We start from the raw sequence: 21,380 nt of genomic DNA on the forward strand, positions 1-21,380 counted from the left end.
CCTTGAGTTCTTCTCCAGAGTACCTTTTACTGTTAAATTCCACATTTATTTTCTCTCCCACTTCTTATTCCCCTATCTGTAAGTTTCATACTCTCAGTATTGCTACCGTGCATGACCCTCCCATGAATACCACATACCATTGCGCACCTGTATTTTAAGTCAGCTCCTCTGTCCATCATTGTCAGAGCGTATTTCCCTTAGGGCAGGCTCCCAAACACCCTGGCTCCCAGTCCACGCCGTGGTGCCAGACATATCAGAGACGCTCGCAGCTGTGCCCTGGGTCACAGTCTTGTTCAGATAAGTAGAGCGATAATAAAAACTGTATCTGACTGCAGAGGAAACTGAACAGAGATGAGTTGTGCACATTTTGGGCACGCTTAAGCCTACAGAAAATAGCCCTTCAGTGCCACAAATTGCCACAGAGCTCATGATAACTAGGACAGAAAGAAAATAGCCATCCTCCATCCCAGGAAACAGGCCTTCTTATATTAAAATACATAAGCTGTTGGAGTAATCAAAGGGAGCATCCAAGCCCAGTAAAACTAGTTCTGTTAATGGCAGGCTGTTGCCCTGTGCTGGTACTAGTTCTCTGGTGCCATCAGTGCCTTGGCATGGCACCAGGCTTATGCCATCTCTGGGACCTTGCCCCACTGTTAATTTTGTTCTACTACTGACTCTTTCTGTGGTTGAGGTTAAGTTTCAAGAGGACCCAGTTCAGTCAAGTTTGGCCCTGAATTTCACTTAACTACTGTGAATTTCTTTCTTTTTTCCCCCAGAGAGAGGAACTCTTCAAGACATGGGATATATCTATGCAGGTAGGATATACTCGTATAGATCACTCAAATAAAGCAGAGCCAAGGGAGTTCATGAGAGCTGCTAGAAAGAAACGAACCATTACATGAAAACAAAGTTAAGTATATTGCTCAGGAGTCTCCCATCCATGAAAACAAAGGCTGAGTTCTTCACATCATTTTGTCAGTTTCTGAAGTTGCTCCTCTTACACTGAAGCACCTATTGGAATAAGCTTTGACCCATGTCAAAAAGCAGTGAATAAGTACATTTTCTTAGCCACTGCCTATGAAAGCTTCACCCAGAGCCACACAGTCCAGAAGTCACTTCACATTTTAAAACCAGATTTTGAGAAGCCCTGCAGCTAGCCAGGAGCAGAAAGACGACAGGCAGAGTAAGGAGATAAACCAGGAGGAACAGAGGCAGCAGCAGGAGAGAGAGCAGAGAAAAGGAGCTTTTCCACATGTGGTATTTAACCCAGCAGGCAGCTAAAACAACCACGCAGTCATTTGCTAACTCCCCCCTAGCCCAGTGGGATGGGGGAGAGAATTGCAAGAGTGAAAATGAGAAAGCTCATGGATTGAAATAAAGACAGTTTAATATGACAGAAAAGGAAGAGAAGAAGAAGAAGAAGAAGAAGAATTATTATAATAGTACATGCAAAATAAGTGATGCACAGCACAATTGCTCACCACCTGCAGACCACCAATGTCCTGCTAGTTCCCAAGCTGCGGTCCTAACCTGCAGACAGCTCCCCACATGTTATATACAGAACATGATGTCATATGGTATGGAATATCCCTTTGGCCAGTTTGGGTCAGCTGTCCAGGTTGTGTCCCCTCACAGCTTCTTGTGCATCCCAGCCTCCTGGCTGGTTGGGCAGTATGAGAAGCTGAAAAGTCCTTGACTTGGTGTAAACACGGCTTAGGAAGAACCAAAACATCTGTGTGTTATCATCAACTTTATTCTCACCCTAAATTTAAAACACAGCACTGTACCTGCTACTAGGAAGAAAATTAACTCTATCCCAGCCAAAACCAGGACAACATGGCATAAAAGCAAGCACACCTAGGAGAAAGGGTCTGCTGCTGCCTTTTTTCCCAGCAGAGAGTGACGGAGCAGGAGGTAAGAGGAGATGAGGAAATACAAGCCCTAACCTCCAAGGAGAGATGTGCTGGCATACTCCAGTGGAGAGACCAGTTGCAGTTTGGAAGAGAGGGAGCATACATAACAAGGTTTTCAGGGCTCGCTGTGCTTTGCTGGGCTGTACAGTCAGCTGTACTCCTCTGGCCATTAAAACTTAAGGACTACTTTTCCAACTTGCCTCCTGGACTTCCCCTTTCCTTATACAAGGTTCCCAAAGCAAATGGTGGGCAAAGGCTTTCGGCCTCGTGGCAGACTGCTGTTCGTGCCAGGAGCACCGCTGCTGCCGTGCCTGCCTTCAGGCAGCGAGTAAGTGCTGGTGGATGGTGATGCACGCCATGGAGTATGCAAGGCTCCCTAAAGCTGCTTCATAGCGAGGATTAGCCGCTGTCCTCTTAATGGGCTCAAGAGCTCCTAATCCTGTTTTTGTACTGCAGACTGGTTTGCCTTTCTCACCTAGGGCAGGTACACGCTCTGCATGCACTGTTTGCCGCAAAGAACTTGTCAAACACAAAAGATGTGGTTATATGAAGCCCCTGCCTTATGGCAGGAAAGTTGCCTGGGCTCCAGTGGCCACAGGCAGGTGGCTGCAAACGCCCAGCTGATGGCAGTGTGTCTTCGTCAGTCTGCCTGGCCGGAGGAGAGTGGTGGGTTACCTGCCTGTGATCAGTATCTAGCAGGAATGCTGTAGCTCAGACGTGGTGTATGACCTGTCAGTTTTATCCGCAGGTTACCACTAGTTTGCTGAACAGAGTGGTGGGGTCTGAAGGCTTCGCACAGGGTGAAGCTCTTGCACACACAGTGACCATAGCCTGGGCACAATGGAACTGGAAGCCGTGGCGTGGACAGTAATCTTGGCTCTCCTCTTGCAGGCTGCAGATGGTCTGAAAGCCAGAGAAGCGGCTGATGACAGCCCCACACCTTCTTTCCAAGGACAGCCAGCTCCAACTCCACCCCAACACCACCAGCACTCTCCTGCAAAGGAAGACGTGGATGCACCCAGTCCTCATTCACAACCTGTGGCCAAGCAGACTTGTTCCCCTTCCCCACAGTGCCTGGCTGCTCTCTGGGGCAGGATGAGCCGTGCTGCAACCAGTCGGAGACATCTCATGCCCATCATGGCCTGCCAGCTGCCTCTGCAGGGTGGGATGGTTGCCCAGATCAGTGAAGCTCCACAGTGAAGCTCCACACCATGCACCTCTAGAAAGGTGCAGCTGTTTGCCAGGGACCTGCAATGGAAAGCGGGGTGTTGTGGTCCTCGAGAAAATGTCTGTGCGTTGTGCACGCCTTTCTTCACAGAAGCAGCTGCCTGCTGCTAATGCAATTTGGATGTGCCTGGTTTGAGGAGCCCACCATTTGCTGGCCAAATGGGTAGTTCGGTGATCACTGACAGGCATTTATGATTAATAGTGTTTTTTACTTGGGATCATGTCCTCTTCTGCAGTGACTGCAGTTTTGCTGAGGCAATAGAGTTCACCAAAGTTGTTGGGGACATTTGAAGAACTTCGTAAAAGATTTCAAGAGCAAAGACAAAGCAGAGAGATGGGAGATGCAAATTTGCAAGCACTTTTACTGGCTTTGCAGTGACCTATGTTATCCCAGGGCTCGTGCCGCAGCGCTACAAGCACCCCCAAACCTGGGTACCAACAGCACCCATTGCTGCACTCCCAGTCCCTACCCATGCCCCAGTCTCCCTTAGTCCTTGCTCTTGCAGGCACCTGCCTGGCCATGTGCCCCACAGCCCTCATCCACCAGCAGATGCCAAGGCTCTGCACAGAAGAGGACACCATGAGTTCACTGCAGGGACACACCTTGAAGAGCTTGCACATATGTTGGTCTGTGTGCCCACGATCATGGGGGTCTGCCACCGCTAGCTGTGGTCTCTCGGAGGAGAGGTGAGTAACAACACGTGGCACTATGCTAATGCCACTAACTGAAGGAAGTTTTAATTAAAAAATGCCAGGTACTGAAAACACTACTCACTTAAGGGTCCTCTCAGGTTTCAGTTGAAAAGTGCAGTGAAATCCCACAGAAATCAATGCGAGTCTCCCCATGTTACCTGAACTGGAGCCAGTGTGGAGTGTGTAACTTCCTCCTGTCTTCTCAAAGGAAGCACTTCAAATAATAGTATTTAAATTGTAACTGGACCCAAGGCAAAACACACTCTAAACCAAAGCTTTAGGGTTGCTTACATCTGAGTCTAGCCTCTATCTCTGAATGAAATATAAGCAGATTGCTGCTTGTGTTTATGGTTGCGTTGCCACATGCAGAGTGCTGTGCCAATGAGGCACCCTGCATCTAGCACTTTCACTTAAATGCTACTTCAATAATGAAGTTGAAAACCACCACACATAAGGCCTTTGGGTCCTTGTTCATATCATTTTAGGGTCAGATGTTTAAAAGCACTTGAAAGTGCATTTTCACTCACCACTCCGCTTGTAGTGCAACTAAGGGGAGGCAGAGACAAGTGCAATTGAAATTCCATCAGTGACATTTTGTATTGGAGTGGGACCCCTGGTTTACCAAACGCTACACAATGACCCACCTACACAGAGACAGAAACCATAGAATGGATGTGCAAGGAGGTAGCAAAACATCCATGTTCTCTGTAGCCAGCACTTAACCACAAAACAAGGAGATTAAAGCTTAAAATAGCAGCAGAACTGCACGGTCATGATCTTATAAAAGGCAGGGCAGAGATTTTAAGCTGTTGTCCATCTGCCTACCTTCGCTGAAGTTATTGGGGCAAGCCGGAGTTGCAGAATGGAGACAGCTTCCATTTTCTTTCCCAGATGAATGTTTAAAATGTGAGACAGCCAAATTTGATATCTAGCTTGACAAAGAACAGTAGGGGAAAGATGAGGAACATCATTGTCCCAGACTACAGGAGTGAGAGTTGGGGTGGGCAGCCATGGATGAGTGACACCTCAGATCTGAGCTGAAAGAGCAGAGAGGTGTCATGGAGGGAAGGTCTAGGTAGAGGAGGTAGGAATCACACATGGTGTTCAAGACAGGGGCCAAGGGCTTGTCTGGGAAAATCACAGAGAACAGTAGGGAATCAGAGGAGGCACAAACGTGGTGATGCTTGGGTGAGAGTGTGGGGGAAGAGAAGGGGTATAAAGCAGACGGGGAGAAGAAAAGGGGCTGAGCGTATGGACAGCAGAAGCACAGAGTTTTATCTGTGGCATGAAGATCTCCTGTCTGTTCAAAGAAAAGAAAAAAATAGGACTGCAGTGACTGAGCCAAGGTAAAAAAGGTGATTCAGGGGATGTGAGTCTCAAGGACAAGAAGATAATTATAAAAGGGTTGAAAGTTACATTTCTGCACCCCTCTGAAGGCAGTGTTGCATGTGTTTGTGTGCCCCCTTAGGAAAGCAGCAACGGATGATGGATCTGACCCCTTAACTTCCCATATCTTGCCGGAAAGTCTGGCTGCACAGCAAAAGAAGACTGGCAGGAGGAAAAAAACACAGTATGGTTGGGCACGATAAACCATAACTCTCCTTAAGCACAAGAAGCTGGGGACCATGAAATGGGTGTTCTGACTGCCCTACATTTACCGTAACTGAAACACAAAGGGAGCATATCACCTTTGCCCTGAAGGCTAACTTCCTGCAACCTCTAGGAGAACAATAACCTCTGGTGCATTGCCTTGGGTGCACTCTGATAAACTAGCTGGAGGAGGCAAGGACGGGAGCTGGGGGAGGTCAGGTATCAGCAATGCCAGTGCCTTGTGCACCATCTCCTGACTCTGGCCTGGGCCAGTCGAGAGGCAAGCTTCTTATCTGTTCCTGCTCCTGGCAGCGCTCATAGGCTGGCTGCGTTCAGCACGGAAATCACGCCAGGTGCTTGGGCCACAGGCTGCGGGGGGCACAAACGCTGACACAAATCAGCCTCCTCCTCCCCCCCCTTGGAGGAGGAGAGAGGTGGGACACACACAGCCCGTTAACATCTGTCAGAAGGTCATCAAGGTGGCAATAGTCCTTTGGCTAAGAAGGTAGCAAACCACACTGCAATCCTGGCACGGCAGGGAGCCCACCCTCTGGCAGGCTCAAAAGCCAGAGGGGGCACTGAGATGTCAGGTTGCAGGAAGGGTCCTTTGAAGCCACGCTGCCCACCACAGCTCATCTCACAACAGGGCTATCCTGAACTGGAGCTGGTCCAGGAGGCGCCTTTGAAGATTGGAGACTTCATTGCACCAGGATTATTTTTGTGGTGAAAGATTACATGCCATGGGCTCTCAGGAGATGAACTGCCCTATGCTGGTTTGTTAGAGGTCTAGAATTGATATGAAAGGGAGCAGTTTGCTCTTGCAGGAGGAACTAGAGAGAAAAACAAAATGTAATTCCCTTTCAGAGAGCTGCAGTCAGTCTTCAGTCAGGACAGTGGAAGCACCATTGCTGGGTGGCTTCCAAACCCAGGAAGCGCTGTGCATTCAGGCACGCTGCAGGACGCAGTTACACATTGCCAGGGCATTAAATTCGATTCCCTAATGAGCTTTGAGCTGCTAGTGAGATCCTGGAGCCTCAGCAAAGTCCATTTTCTAGGAGCTCACTGAAATGGTCCACCGTGAAATGGGCAAGGCCAGTTTGCTTTCCTGATCTTCATGCATAGGAGAAAAAGCAGGCCTATAGTGCCCCAGAGGAATAAATACAGCTCAGCGCATGCTGAGTTGAACCAAACGGAGTTATTTATGGAGGATATTGCAGAGCCGAGTGTGCACCTGGACGGGCGCGGCATCTCTCCCAGCTGAGGTCCGTGAGGGGGAGCTGTGGGCAGCCTAAAACCTTTGCAGCTAGCGTTTGTAACCATGCTGTCCTGGCTGTGCTTTGGGAAAGGGTACGACACAGAAGATCTGATGGTCAGCACAGGTCTGAGCACAGTGTTCTGCAGAGAAATTCCTCCCCATGACAGCCTATGATGAAAATCACTTGCTGGCTTCTTTGTAATGCTGCTTAATTGAACACACAATGAGTTTCAAGGAGTATGCATTTCCTGCAATGGTATTTTGGTGTCAAAATTAATCTATCAGCAGCCTGTTTAAAATGCGGTTATGATGAAGTGCTGATCTTATTAGCTAATTGTGCTGCTACTCTATAGTTGTTTATTTCATGGCCAAATTACAGTGGTTGGGTGATGGGCTCTGCAGCCAGACTACTTTTAATTCCCCCTGGATTTCATTATTGTGACTGCAAAGGAAGGAACAGAATAGCAGATGAAGCTGTTACTGTTCAGACTCATGATCCTGCCTATGCCTTGTACTGAGCTGTGCCCTTAGGCTGAGCAAGTTGGCAGGGCTCATCTGGAAGAGTGAAAACACAAATTTTGTATTTGTTTAGACTTTTTTAATACAAAAAAATAATGCTTTCGCTCAGGAGCAGCTGCTCTTTTTTCTTACTTCAGTGTGAAGTGTTTATCATTTATAATAGTTTCTACTAAGTAACCTGCACAAGCACACCATAGGTATATCGGCATATATGTGACACACTCAGTACCACTTGCCTGCTGTGTTACCACTATCACCGCAAGATGCTGTGTGTCCTGGCCTGCAATGGTGCTTCATTTCTTACCAAGCCTTCTTAACAATTTTTCTATCAGAGCAGGCAGCAAGGACAGCTTTGCCCCCTTGCAAAAGTAAGACGCTCACGGGAGGACCTCTCCCGAAGCTCTTCTGCTGAAAATCCAGTGATCCTCATACTGCAGGGCTCATCTGTTTTCACACGGTTTTCCCAGACACCTCCATGCAAATGCTTAGTTCTAACCAAAGATGACCTTATTCTTTTTAATTGCCAGCAGCAGCAGGTGTATTCACCCAGGGTAGCTGTAATTGGTAGAGGCAAGTGCAAATATCCACCGTGCAAAGAAACTCACTGCTGCCATTCCTCCAGTAAATGAGGCAGGGGTAATGCTCTTGGATCCCCTTTGAGCTTTCCTGCAGCCCATTTCTGAGGAGTGCCTCTGTATCCCGGCATCTCATTCACTGCTTACTGCCTTTTCTGTATTTACTGGCTTTTCCATTGCCTTTTCCCTACTTACTGCCTTTCTAACCTGATACCTCCAGAAGGGTTAAGCTGGAAAACGTTTGCAAGAGCTCAGCGGAAGAGGGCATAGCTACAAGGTGCAAAAACAAGGTGCTTTGCAGCCTGGACACTTAGCAAGGCTTTGCCACTGCTGGGACTTTCCCCTGTTGACTTGCTGCCTCTGCCTTGGCAGGTCATCAGTCTGTTCCCTCCTTCCGCCCACTTTCTTCACCATGTCATGGCTGGGGCCCTTCTGGACCCTAGGCACAGTTTGTGGCCACTTACCAAATGTTCAACTTTTTTTGAAGAACAGTTTTCTCGCCCCCATGGATCAGAAACTTCATGGGCACTTTTTATTTGTTATGTGCTATTCTTAAAGAAAGTCCAAATTATGATTACAGGAAGGTTAGGGGCCTGGCCTATGAACACAGTGATAGGAACATAAATGTCAGGTTTGTGTATAGCTCTCCTACATCCTTCATTCAAGCTTTGCTTCCTTATTATTTCTTTTAAAGCTTAACAGCTTTTCAAGCTGTGTATTTTCTGGGAAATCAGATGTGCACACTCTTGTGGTGCAGGGTTTTTTTTGGGAGCAAATTTTATTTTGATAAAGCTCTCAAGCATGAACCTCTGATGCTCTTCTGGCAGGCTGGTCTCTTGCCGTGATGCAATACAGACCCTTCTGAGGTTTCTTGTCCACACATTGTCTCACAATGAATGGATGCAACACCGGAGAGCTTTCAAAAGCAATTTATAGTGCTTCTTGCCTGGAGGTAGCAGGACTTCTGTGCTCATAGGAATGAGGCAGTTCTCTGCAGTCCTCCTACCAGATTTTGTGAAACAGGCAGCAAAGTCTGAAATCTCTTTACTTACTCTAGCAATGTTAGGTAGTCAAGTTTCGCTGTTGTCGTTAGGGGTAGTGCAATTTGGAGAGGATCGGAAGGGACCCAGCAGTGCCTTACAAGTGAATTTTTTTTCTTGCAGGCTCTTGTGGTATTCCTGGCCTGGGATTTGAGACATTTTGTTTCAGTCCAATTCTGTCACAGAGTGCTGGGTGCATTGTTTTCTTTCAGTTATCAGAGGCCTTAAAAACCAAAATAACCCCTGGGTTCTCTCCAGATATTCTTCTGAGCCCTCCCCCCTGGGATTGACATTGTTACCCCTCTTGCCACTCCATCCTTCCATTGATGAAGTCGGGGCAATGAATCCTAACACAGAAAAACAGAATATTGAATCACATCCTGTGCCTTTAACTGAAACCAGAAATGTTGGAAAAATCAGTAGCTGACTTTTGGTGAAAGGAAGCCAAGATGACTTCATGTATCTAATGAACTACAAGGCCCACTAAAGGACTGGAAGAGGTTTGATAGTGGAGGATTGAATATTTAGATATTTAAGCATCGGAAGAGGCATGAGCCTCAGGTATCCATGTCTGTATCATTTCCCAACTTCCCCCACAGCCTTACCCATCCCTCCTGCAGCACCAAGTGCCAACTGATCCTTCAAGTACTCACCTTCTTGGCATCTCCATCTGCGGGGAGAGGGAGGCACAAAGACAGCAAGTGATGAGCCCCAGGCTACAGAGGAGGTCTGTGGTGGAGCAGCAGTGTGTTGGCCCCAGGCAGCTGTCCACATCTTTGAGCTGCCTCTCTCTAAGCTGGAAGCCGCCGGTCCCGCAATCAGGAGAGGTGCCCAGATCACCCTGCTCCACTTGACATTGCAAATGCCTACTGAATGTTTTTTTTGCCCATAGTTTGTATTTTTACATTCCTCCAGGACTTAATATTTAAAACTAGAATACAGCTAAGAGCTGTCAGAAAAGTAATTAAAATCAAGGGACATCTGATCAAAGTTTCTGGGACTGTGGCAGACTCTCACTCTTTTTGTTTGTTTATTTTGTTTTTCTGGCAGGGCACAGGGTTCAGACCTGTGCTTCCTTCTTCAAAGCATTGCAGTGTGAAATATCTGCTCACCCATTTATTTGTCTCCCACTCAATTACTGTCAGCTGAGGTGGCTAGATAAAACAATTCAGTAGCTTCTGTCATAGGCTTTATTTCTGCCTTTGACTGCTCTAGCAATGTTCTCAGAAAATCTGCCCTGGCGCTGAATTTTCTTCCCTTTAGTGTATTGAGGGTAAACAAGGACTGAGCATGTAGTAGATGTCAGAAAAAGAAAACCAGCTTTTTTAGGTGTTCTGTGTGCGGGAGTGCAAGCTCCATCCATTTCACACATTCATAATTTAAATAGTAATTAGAAATTCTAAATAATCTCTCCCTGGGCACTAGCTAATCTTCATTAAACATCTAAATACCAGCGACTAAAACTGGGTCAGCTCCTCAGTGGCCCCCGGTGGGAGGAAGGAGCTGTGCCAGACTTGAGCAGCACAGGATCTAGCCTCGGAGAGGGTTCGCTGTGTGCTGAGGGTTGCACAGAGAGGGCCCCATCCTCTGCGTGAGGCAGGAGAGCTCCTTTGGCAGCCAGGTAGCTGTGCTGTCCTGCAAGGAGACTAGTCCTTCGGCTGTGGTGGGGGAGCAGGGATCCAAGACTGGCGTTCAGAAGTACATGCTCATTGCCTGCAGTGTCTGGGCAGTGGGAACTGCTGCGTGGCTGAAGGACAAATCCTGCTTTTGCAGCTCCAGCCCTTTGTCTCCAGGTTCCTGCTCTCCTACGTGCTAATAGCTTCCTGGGTTTTCTTACCCACTCCATCTGCTGTGCTCATGTTTTCTTTCAAGTCCTACGTCCCATTCTGTTCTCCCTGCACATGCTTCTCTCACTAGCTCTCCCCAGCTCATCTTTAGTGCCTTCCTTTTTTAATTTTTTTGCCCTGGAAGCCACAAAATTCTTTTGTTTCAGAGCTGGGGGCATCATCATTGCTCTCCTGGGACTGTGCTTCAGTCCCTCACTGCTGGTGATGTTGAGGAGAGCCAAAGAGCTTCTGTTCTGCAGTTCTGACACAGGCAAAAACCAGTGGAAAACAGATGAGGTTTTCATAACCTGTATGTGACATGCCTCCTGCCCTTTACACCTCTACTGATGAAGAAAGGCACCTCTGGAGTCTCTTTTGGTCCATGCAACTTAACCTGTCTAGCCAAGCTTCACCCTTACTAAACCATGAAAAATACACTCAGCGCCATGAGGACACACCTTCAGAGGAACTGCAGAACACCGAGCTATGCAGCAAAACACTTGGGTCCACAGCATGGGACACTGCCTGCAGGCAGAGGTCCTGTCTGATGGGCTGGCCGGTCCTTTCATCCCAACTAGTGATTTACCACAAGGGCTTCAGCGTCAGGTTCAAAAGTAGCACTGGTTCCCAGATAAACTAAACCATCTTATGCAAATACAGTGCTGATGTGGTTTGCAGTGAAGAGTAATACAAGCAAGAAAACATTGTTCAGTGTGGCTTATTAATGTATTAAGAGACTGACAGTAAAGAAAGCAGAAATTTGCCCACAGGAGGGAGATGAGAAGGGAAGGAATTTTTGTGATTGCACATGCCTCTCCTAGTAAGATTATACAGGTGTGTTATCAATTGCTTCTATTCACCATCCATCTTCAGCTATCCAGGCATTTAGAGCACCTCTACAGAATGGAGATCCTGCTTTGAGAGAGGGGAGCCTGTACAGGACCTTGCAGAACAAGGACGTGCTTGCACTGGGATGTGCAATTTGCATAGCACTCAAATAATAAGGTTTCCCTCATCCCTCCCTACTCTGCATTCCACCCAAGCTATCCATGGAAGGGACTGCCTTTGCTCTCCAAAACCCCATTCACCCCACCCACCTCAACAAAACATTAGCATCACAACACTTTCCTTGGCACCAGGACAGTGAGAGCACCAAGAAGGCATGCCCAGCACTATGGCAGCTACTCAGCTAAAGGGCAGACACAGAGCTAAGCAAAGCTTGAGCAAAGGTCTGGATGGACTCTGCTTGCTTTCAGGGCTGTGAGACAGTATTCCTCAGAGGAAGACCAGGGCTTAGCATCCCATAGGGAAGACACAGAAACATCCTTCTTACTTAAAAAGAAAAATTTTATTTTGATGCATTAAAAAATCTATACATTTCTTAGACTAAAATACAGTTTTGCATCAGTATTCTGGCACAATGTCAGTTTACACAGAAAATCTAAGATTAGATCAGCACTGTTAATTTCCCTTCTCTTCCTGCACTCACAGCTTGCAGGATAAAACATTCAAGTTCTCAGACAACGATAAACAGTGTCACATTTACTTTTCCCATTCCCAAAGGAGGTGGCATTCCACTGGAAAAAGGAGCACTTGTTAGTTGATCTTGATTCAATGTAAATCACTAAACCGGTTCAGGGGTTTGACTGCCCTGTTAGAAGTACGAGTGAACGTGGATGAAAAATTTGTTTCCAGATGAAGCTTTGATGGACTGTGACAATGCAAGTACTGTCAAGCCTTTAAAATCTGTTCAGAAGATTTTCCTTTTTCCTTAGGGTAGTTGCTATAATCAGCAACACAATCCACCATGTACAAATAATTCCTTTCTATAGGTATAGGATTCCACCTTCTTTCTTGCTCTGAAGAGCTCCAGAGCAAAATAAAAGCAGGGCACAGGGGATGTTGCTGTGAGATGTCTGTGAATCGGAATATGAATTTTCTTAACTACTGTGAAGATCCTGCGGAATGTTGTCTACCTGTGAAAACCTGCTCTCCATGGCTCCACCTAACCTCTGGCAGCTGCTTTCTGGCCTACATTACAAACAAAACAACCTCTCTGTTTTCTCCTCCTTCGCTCCCCCAGGACACACTACCTCACTGACTGCAGCACTGTTTTTCTAATGAGAGATATTCTCCCTTTTCTGTTTGAGCAGGGAGGGGCCCCACCAATACTAGCATGGGAGCACATACAGTATTTATCTGAGTTAGAAATCATGACTTGCATGGGAACTCCACTCATCGCCCAATTTCTGATGGGTTTCAGGAGTAATCAGCTTCCTAATCTCACAAACCCTTTCTGACATCCTCCCTTGCTGCCCTATTTTACGCAAGCCAGAGGGGAGCAGTGGTGCACTTGAGGAATGGTGGCCAACTATGCTGCCGCCCATCTTCCATCACATATTTAGAGGCCAGAGCTGTCTTTAAAGTTACTGAAATTAGGCTAGTTCTGCTAAAGTCAGCTGGTACTTTTGCTCTGAATTCTTGCCACTTTGGTTCTAAGGGGAGTCCCATGTTTCTATAGAAAAGTACCAACTACTTGAAACACCAAATTCTGCTTATCACATTCACGCATCACTTGACCATTTCAGTGAGCAGGGGAGTAGAATCTGACGGTGTTTGCTGGTTTTCTGCTAGTTCTATTTTAACTGATCTCCGTTAAATGAATGCCAGGTAGTTTAGCCTCCAAATGGGTTTTTTTAGATGGATTCATGCTACCTATTGTCCCTAGTAACATTTTCATAATCTTAATGTCTCTGAAGAGCTTGGGCAAACACTGCAAGACACATCACAGCTCCATCCCAGTCCAGAAATTCTACCTTTTATACATAACTCATTCCACAAGAGACAAGTTTCATCTCTTCTCTCATCTCAATACAGAAGAAAAAAAATACCTTGAGAACAGTATTTGCTATAAAACACAAGAAATACATATTTACTAGTCTCCATAATCTCTTGTTATGTGATGGAAATAACAGCAGAGATTAAATAGTTGAAAGAGCATTTTAAAATGAAATATTCAGAGTAAACTTCCATTATCCCAACAAACAAGCTGAGTGCAAGAAATGCAAAAAAAAAAAAAAAAAAAAAAAATTTTTCAAATAAGTCTGTTGGGTTTTGTTTCAGGAAATACGAGGGGGCTTGTTCCACAAAGATGAAATAGGATTTCTGTGGCGATAATGTGGCACACAAACTGTTCAAGAAACAATGGACTTGTGATGTTTAGATTAGTAAACAGTAACAGTGCACAGGCAAAGCCATGATTTAAAAGACAGGGATGTTCTTAGGTATCTACTTTTAAATCTTAAGAGTGTTTCTTAAAATGACAGTGCCATGGTTCAATACAGCATGTAATATGCACTCAGAACCAAATGATCACTGGATGGTGATGATGAGTATATGTCTGCTACATGCATTTTATTCTGACTCTATAACATACATTCATAGAATACATTATAACCACTCAGAGCAAACCACTAAAGTGCACGCCCTGAGGGCACATTAAGTATGTTGTCTCCAACACTGGCTGCTCAATTGCCAGAACACTGATACAGAAAGGGCTCATTTCTGCTTTATATCCCCATTTTGTGCTGAAAGAGTAACAGCTAGCATCCCCTGCTCCCGCCATGAAAGGGAGCACTGTGGAGCAGGCTAATGGCCTGCTGCTGAAAAAGCCCTTTCAGAAAGAAGTAACCACCCTGAGAAGGTGCTGTACAGAAATGCAGGAAGTAAGTCTTGGATTAACTCTTGGGTAAGTGGACCTGTGTACTGGGTTAGGCTGGGATGGAGTTAATTTTCTTCACAGCAGCCCGTATAGTGCTGTGTTTTAGATTTGTGACCAAAACAGCATTGATAACACAACAGTGTTTTACCTGTTGCTGAGCAGTGCTTGCACAGGGTCAAGGCTCTGTTTCTCACTCTGCCGCTCCAGCAGAGTAGGCTGGGGTTGGGCAGGAGGGTGGGAGGGCACACAGCCAAGACAGCTGACCTGAACAGACTGAAGAAATATTCCATACTATATAATGTCATGCTTAGCAATAAAATTGGAAGGGGCGGGGGGGAGGAAGAGAGCGAAGTTTTCTGAAGTAGCTATTGCTCGGAGACTGGCTGGGCATTGGCCCGCTGGTGGGAGGTGGTGAGTGATTGCCGTTGCATCACTTCGGTTCTTTTTTTCCCCTTAATGAACTGTCTTTATCTCGACACATGAGTTTTCTTGCCTTTGCCTTTCCAATGCTTTCTCCCATCCTGCTGGGGGAAGTGAGCAAGCAACAGAGTAGGGGCTTACCTGCCAGCGAGGGTCAATCCACCACAACCTGTAACTGGGTTTTCCACTTTAAGTTCTCCCTTCTAGGACATGCCTTCCTAATGCAGGAAGTCCTTGGGTTACCATGCCAAGCTCAGGCAACATGTAAAACCCAGTCCTGTTTTTGGCAGCTGGGAGTGTGAACAGAAGCTACTGGAAGGCTGAAGATGCAATTCTAAGCTGGCCATACTATGTATTTACTTTAGCTGTGGAGCAGCACTGAAACTGTAGAAGTGATGGGCTGCACTCCTAATTACAGCAAGCACAGCGATGGAATGGTATCATACAAAACAACCCACCTCAGAACTTCAGCTCAGCACCTACTCCCCCTCCCATTCAGTCCTGGTGATATACTGAATCATTGCCTCGGGAAGGTGAGAAGGCATTTGCTAAGATCAGTGGGACAAAGGGGAGGTGACACTCTGCCACTTGGCACTCCTTTGCTGAAAGAGCAATACAGAAATGAGAGCTAAAAGAATAAAAAAAATTCTGTAAGACTGGAAGGAGCAAAATAGACAACACACTGCCACTCAGCTTCCAAATAGAACAGAAAGTAAAACGATGTGGAAAAAAATTAAACAATTCAAAGTATAGCATGCTTTGTTTCCTTTGAAACCTAACCGATCAGAGGCTATGATGCAGACCATCTGCAGAAACCAAATACTGGGAACCAGTAATTGCATTGGCTTGTTTTTTAAACCCCAACTGTCCAGCCTGAATCTACAGTCCTCAAGCACTGCTTCGTTCAGTGGACTTTCCAAGGAGATGATTTCTCTGCCCCAGCTGTCTCACCTGCTCCTCCTGCAGTGTTATTCCCAGTGCAACATCATTCTTTAGTTAGTCTAGACTGCTTCCCACAAAGCAGTTCATATACTGGCTTTAATAATCAGCTGGCAAAAAAAAAAAAAATTCATCCATCACAACTGGCAGACCCCAGCACCTCTGCTGCCAACTGGGGATTACACGTCAAGTGTTCTCCTACTCCCTTATCCCCACTAGGAAAGGAAAGCAGAGTCTAAATTTGTCCTGAAAAGTTGTCTCTTCAGATGTCAGTCTTCTGCTTATCTCCTTGCACAAGACAGAGCTGGAAGACGGGAGCTTGTAGTTTGGTTGCAAAGAACTTCAAAGGACATTCAAAACGGCCACTGGAAAGCCTGTGTGTGGATGGAATGCCTCTTTGGCATGACTAAAAAGCTCTGCATGCCGGACATACACTCAAGAATGGTGCACATGATTTTATTAAGAACTTTATAACGATATAGATTTGACACTTAAACATTACAACTACCCATAGAAAAGTGTTGCCTGTATCTTTTGAACACCATGTAAATAAAACAAATTTCTTTTTTAAAACACGATAAACTGCTATAAAAATGGTGCACAGTCAAGTCATACAAAAATACAAAATTTGTTTCCAACTGCAGTCCTAGTTGCAATTGCAGAGAAAAACCACCACCCAGGACTTCCAGTGAGCAAAGAACACAAACTTGTAGAACTGGTCATGGCAGAAATTTGTTGTCAAAATGTGCAGAATCCGAGGCTTCAATCAAAGCACCTCCAGTAACTTCCAGACAAGATGGAAATTAATTTCTCTGGAAGCAACTGTGTACCAGATAACTTTCGTAGCCTTGGAATCAAGTTTCTAGCATGCATCTGAGCCAGTTTTTAAATTTCTGTTGTTAAACCCCACTGATCTACACAAATACCGGTGTTCAGTGCCACTGCTGTCTTAGCCACTGGTACAGCAGGAACTCCGCCTCTCCACAAACTTCAGACTGCTCCAGTGCTTCTTCTAGATAGTCTTCTAGAAGTGACCTCTAACTTGCACTGAGATGCCTTGCCAGTGCTCCAGTTTGAATTCCTAGGTTGAAAGCTCTAGTCCAGTTAGCACTTACACAGATAGGTAAGTTACAACTTTCATACTTCGCTCTCCTGATGTCAGTGGAGCTACCAATATCGTTCACTTAAATGGGTGTGTAAGTGCTTGCAGGTCTCGATAATTCTGTCTCCCTGCCTCCCCAGCACCTATAATTTCTCAATGTATTTTTATCATACTTTTCACATAGTTTGGGTTCTGTGATATGAAAAGAGTAAATCGTTTTAATTGGCTTACTGAAAGAAAACAAGTTATCAAATGACTTCTAGAAGCAAAAGTGAACTATTTCACTATTGCCAAAAGGTAAGAGCACTGGTTAGCTACATGACACTACACATTTTTTTAAACTTTCGACAGCAATTTAAAAGTCTGATTTTCTAAAAGGAAGCACAGAGAACTGCTTACTTATTAAAACTTGGTAACATGAGTTGTGCATGTCTCTAGGTAGACATAGCTCTCCACTCCATCGCAAAGCTTCTGTAGAAGGGCTTTTGTCTTTCAAAATATTTTCTTGAATGGAGTGATCAAACCATTGAGGCATTATTTACTTGTAGTTATATTTAGTGCAATAAGTTTAAAAATTCTGCTCTGAAATATTAACTTTACATTAACAAAAATAGTTTTCTTAAAAAAATTGTAACAAAAGGAGTATCTAGCATAGACAGATCATGAAGTCTTAGCAAATACATTTTTAAGCATTTACCATTACAATATGCTGAAGATTTGAATATTAGCATTCATATCTGGTGAACTTCCAGACTGAAAAGAAACGTAAGTTTATAATAATAATAGCATGTTCTCTTGTCATTATTTGATAACTTTAGATAACTATCCTGGCAGTTACACTTCCAAAGAAATGTTTATCTGCCCTTTCCTGTTCTGGCCACCCGCTACAGTACATACAAATATGGATGAAACAACAGGAAAGGAATGGTCTCTTCCACCTCCCAAAGCTCTCTGGCATTAAATGAAATGAAGCATACAGTACTTTTTTGGTACAGTAGTACAGTTCATTTCTCTTCCCATCCTCAGCATCGTTACATCTAGTCATGACTTAATCATGAGTATGGCTAAGACTGAGCTTTAACGATCTGTTATTTCAATTGCTCATATGGAGAACCCATACCCTTCAAAGGAGCGCTGTTGAAGTGTGAAGGAGGCTACTGAACTCAAGGGGAGGGTAGTGGGCAACGGGTAAGAGGGGTAAAATAGGAAGTTAATTGCATATAAAAATTATCTGTCCCCATTTTCTGGTTTCTGTTTAATAGGAGATGCAAGGGCTCCCACACACCTGAATACCTGAGGAGTTTGTGATTGTGATATCTGATACTGATAAACAAAACGGTGCCCCACCAGGGCTGTAAAGTGACTGCTTGCAAACCTGTTTGAACTGAATGAACTCTCACTGAAATCACCTTTTGAAAAACTAAATTTGAGACTTTTCTTGATTTGAAGGTTTTCCTTACATCTAACTGTCCTGAATTTAATGCAAATTTAAACAAACTGAACAAGTAAAACTCTCAGCAGATTAGCAGTGTCATGGGAAATTGGTCTCTAAACCCAGTCATCATTTCAGATTATCTTTACCATGATACCTCCTCCAGATTGTAAAATATCAAGCGGATAAAAATCAACTTTTCCATGACCACAATGAGTAATTAAAAAAATGGAACAATGATAAAGCTGCTTGTAAAAGCCACCCGTATGAAAAGAGTACATGTTTCACAAAAATAATTGTTAAAAAAAGTATTAAATCCCTGTTCCTTTTCTCTGATTTTGGCTGTTTATTTTTATATATATATATATATATGTATGTATATATGTATATATATACTGTTTTGGAATGTCAATGGGTTCCAATATGGCTGGCTAGTTTCAAGATGAACTTGCTCCAGAGGCCTAGAAAACAAAGTCATACAGCACAGTCTTAGACAAATGCCAAAAGACAAGGAAAAACCGAGTCAAAGGGGTCACTGGAAACCATAAAGAAAGAAGTGCAAAAAAGTGTTCTTTTTCTTGTGACTTGATCAAGAACAGAAGGTCCTATATGTTTCCTCCTCACTGCTATTAATACCTATTTAAAATACAACTGCATTTAGGGCATTTCACTTTTAGAACTAATTGTCATGTCTAAGAAATATCTGCATTTCAAGGAGACTGAAACAAAACAGTAAAGACTATTTTCTAAAAAAGATGGGGGGAAAAAGAAAAATTAATGTCATTTTCAAACACCAAATTTTGGGACTACAGGCACTACTAGTACAGAACAGATTTATGAATGATCCTATTCTAGGTGTAACTGAGGCCTTTATCAACTTTGGGAAAAGGTATCAGAAATTTTAGAGGTAACTGCTGTGTCCTGTCCTTGTTAGGAAGCGAGATCCTAATATTTCAGAACCTATTCCACTGGAGCTGAACACCCCAAAATGAAAGAACACTTGAGAAAACAAGACCCAGTCAGTTCCAAACAAGAATATCACATGAGCAGCAGAACTGGGAGTAATTCAGCAGGTGACACTCAGGCTGAGCCCCAAGTGCTCAGCATCTTCTCCAGCAGTCCTAGGAGGACTTTTGGCCAGTGCCAGGCTCAAGTGCCTAGACTCCAGTTCCTAAAAGAACAAGACCACCCTTGACTTGCAAGTACTTGGTTTGCCCCTTTACAAGGCGCAGGATGAATAAAAGTTTTAACATCCAGGCTTTAGGCAGTCAAGTACAAAAGTCTGAGTAGCAGTCTGTGCTAGCACTGATGAGAGCAAAAGTGGAAAACCCCTTAAGGTACAGCAGCTGTTTGAATTAGAGATTAACATAATACATTTTCAGACTGAGATTTTTTGTGCATGTGACTAGATGGTTTGCAAACCCCATTCTCTATCATTTTAACAGCACCTTTACATTTACAATGTTCACACCACTCTGAAAAACCCAACATTAGTGTCTGTTTGAACAGCTAGAATTACTCCCAGAAGAAAACAGTAAATGAGCATAGAATTAGGTTTTTTTAGATGTATAAACACAGCAGCATTTAGGCACAAGCAAATCTAGAAACTGGTATGCTATAATGAAATAGCAAGACACACAAAGCTACACATCTATCCATTCTACAGCAGGAACCCATTCCAGCTAGATCAAAAAGTGCTCATGCAACATGGCTTCACATACATAATTTAAAAAAAAATTCTACTGTTAGCGTACACTTATTTAGGTTCCATTTGGTTAAAAAATTGTCCCCATGGTAACGAACTGCATCAGGCCCCAAATACTCTGAGAAAGTAATGATGGAAAATATTTTATTTCACAAAGTCAAATTGCACAATGACAAGTCATACCTTGCCCAGCCTGGGTCTCCACCATATGCTCTCAGTTCTCCACCTTCCAAACTCATCCTCCTATCTGTTATTTGTACCATGTATAGCTGTTCCTTATTCCAGGCTACTCAGACATGCAATGCCTTCCTAACAGGCACACCATAAGTAAAACAGGCTGCAGAAGCATAAATGATGCATTGTTCACTGTCTGTGTATCTGACAGTGTGAGATGGAAAGAGCGCACAAGAGACAAGCAACATAAGTAGTTGGCAATAAAAACAAACAACTGGGAGAAATGTCATTTGAGCAGGTTGAAAGGAATCACTGTATCCAAGTCCTTGGCACCGTATAAAATTTGGTGAGAGCTTTAAATGCCTGGTCCTACTTTGCAACAATGGATGCGCTCAGTAGTGTTCTTCAGGCTTTTACAGTGAACGTAAGATAAAAAAAAATTGTTCAGTTCAGGGCTGAAAAGAGGATTAAAGTCAAAATAGCCCAATGAATTCCAGAGTCATCTTATTCTGAGAGTACTCAGCAGCTGGGGCTGTATACCACATAGCACGCATACTAATCCTAATGAAATTGTTTATTTCATATGACACAGTTCCTTTCATCTTACTTTAACAGGAGATGGTCTCAGCTGTGACAAACACTCTGCCATCCAGGTGATAGGCAAGCTCACAAACAGAAAAAGCAGAACATCTTGAGTGATACAGAGAACAAAAACTTCTCCTGAAGAAGTGCAGTCAGTAAAGACAAAGAGGGAGAAGAAGTAAAAGTGAAATTCTTGGAGGATCGCCACCTCCTCATCTGCACCTACCATTGGTTTTAGCTCTCTGCCCTCAGCTCCACCTCCCCGGCCAGCTTCTCTCATAGATTTCCTACTATTCTCCACAAACTCCTGAAAAATAGTAATATAGAAAAAAAATGCTTTCTTAGAGCAGACTCCAAACATCAAATCTCAATACAAAACTTCAAGATGTAACTGCTCAAAATGTCAACACAACTTGCTCCTCCCACTTCTCTGGGTCAAGACTTGTCCACAAAGTACCAAAAGAGCCTGCCAAATAGCCACAAGGGTCCCCCTCATTTAATTCTGGAAGCCAGGCAGGTATTTGCCTGGTGTGCTGTTACAACTTTCACATTTTCCACACAACGCTCTCCTTTACAAGGAAGGTAGGTCGGAGGGTGGTTGTCAAAAAACCCAGAGATCCTAGTTATTACCATGTATCCTGTGAACTGCGTGTAATGTTAGAAGTCC

The 21,380-nt window shown here is 44.4% G+C and overlaps 1 protein-coding gene across 2 annotated transcripts in view; it reads right to left on the reverse strand.

The window, feature by feature from the left end:
* Positions 1–13,728: 13,728 nt before the first annotated feature.
* The window catches only part of SLC44A1 (solute carrier family 44 member 1), a 67,339-nt gene continuing 59,687 nt past the window's right edge, over positions 13,729–21,380 (reverse strand). The window contains exons 15-16 of one of the 2 annotated variants that reach the window (XM_075740861.1): positions 20,940–21,020; positions 13,729–18,713 (exon numbers count right to left, since the gene is read on the reverse strand). In XM_075740861.1, coding sequence (XP_075596976.1) covers positions 18,690–18,713; positions 20,940–21,020 — 105 coding nt within the window. In that variant the 3' untranslated portion in view covers positions 13,729–18,689. The other variant, XM_075740860.1, reaches the window with a different exon arrangement.

This window comes from Balearica regulorum, chromosome Z (genome assembly GCF_011004875.1).
Source record: "Balearica regulorum gibbericeps isolate bBalReg1 chromosome Z, bBalReg1.pri, whole genome shotgun sequence".
In the NCBI taxonomy this organism is placed as follows: Eukaryota; Metazoa; Chordata; class Aves; order Gruiformes; family Gruidae; genus Balearica; species Balearica regulorum.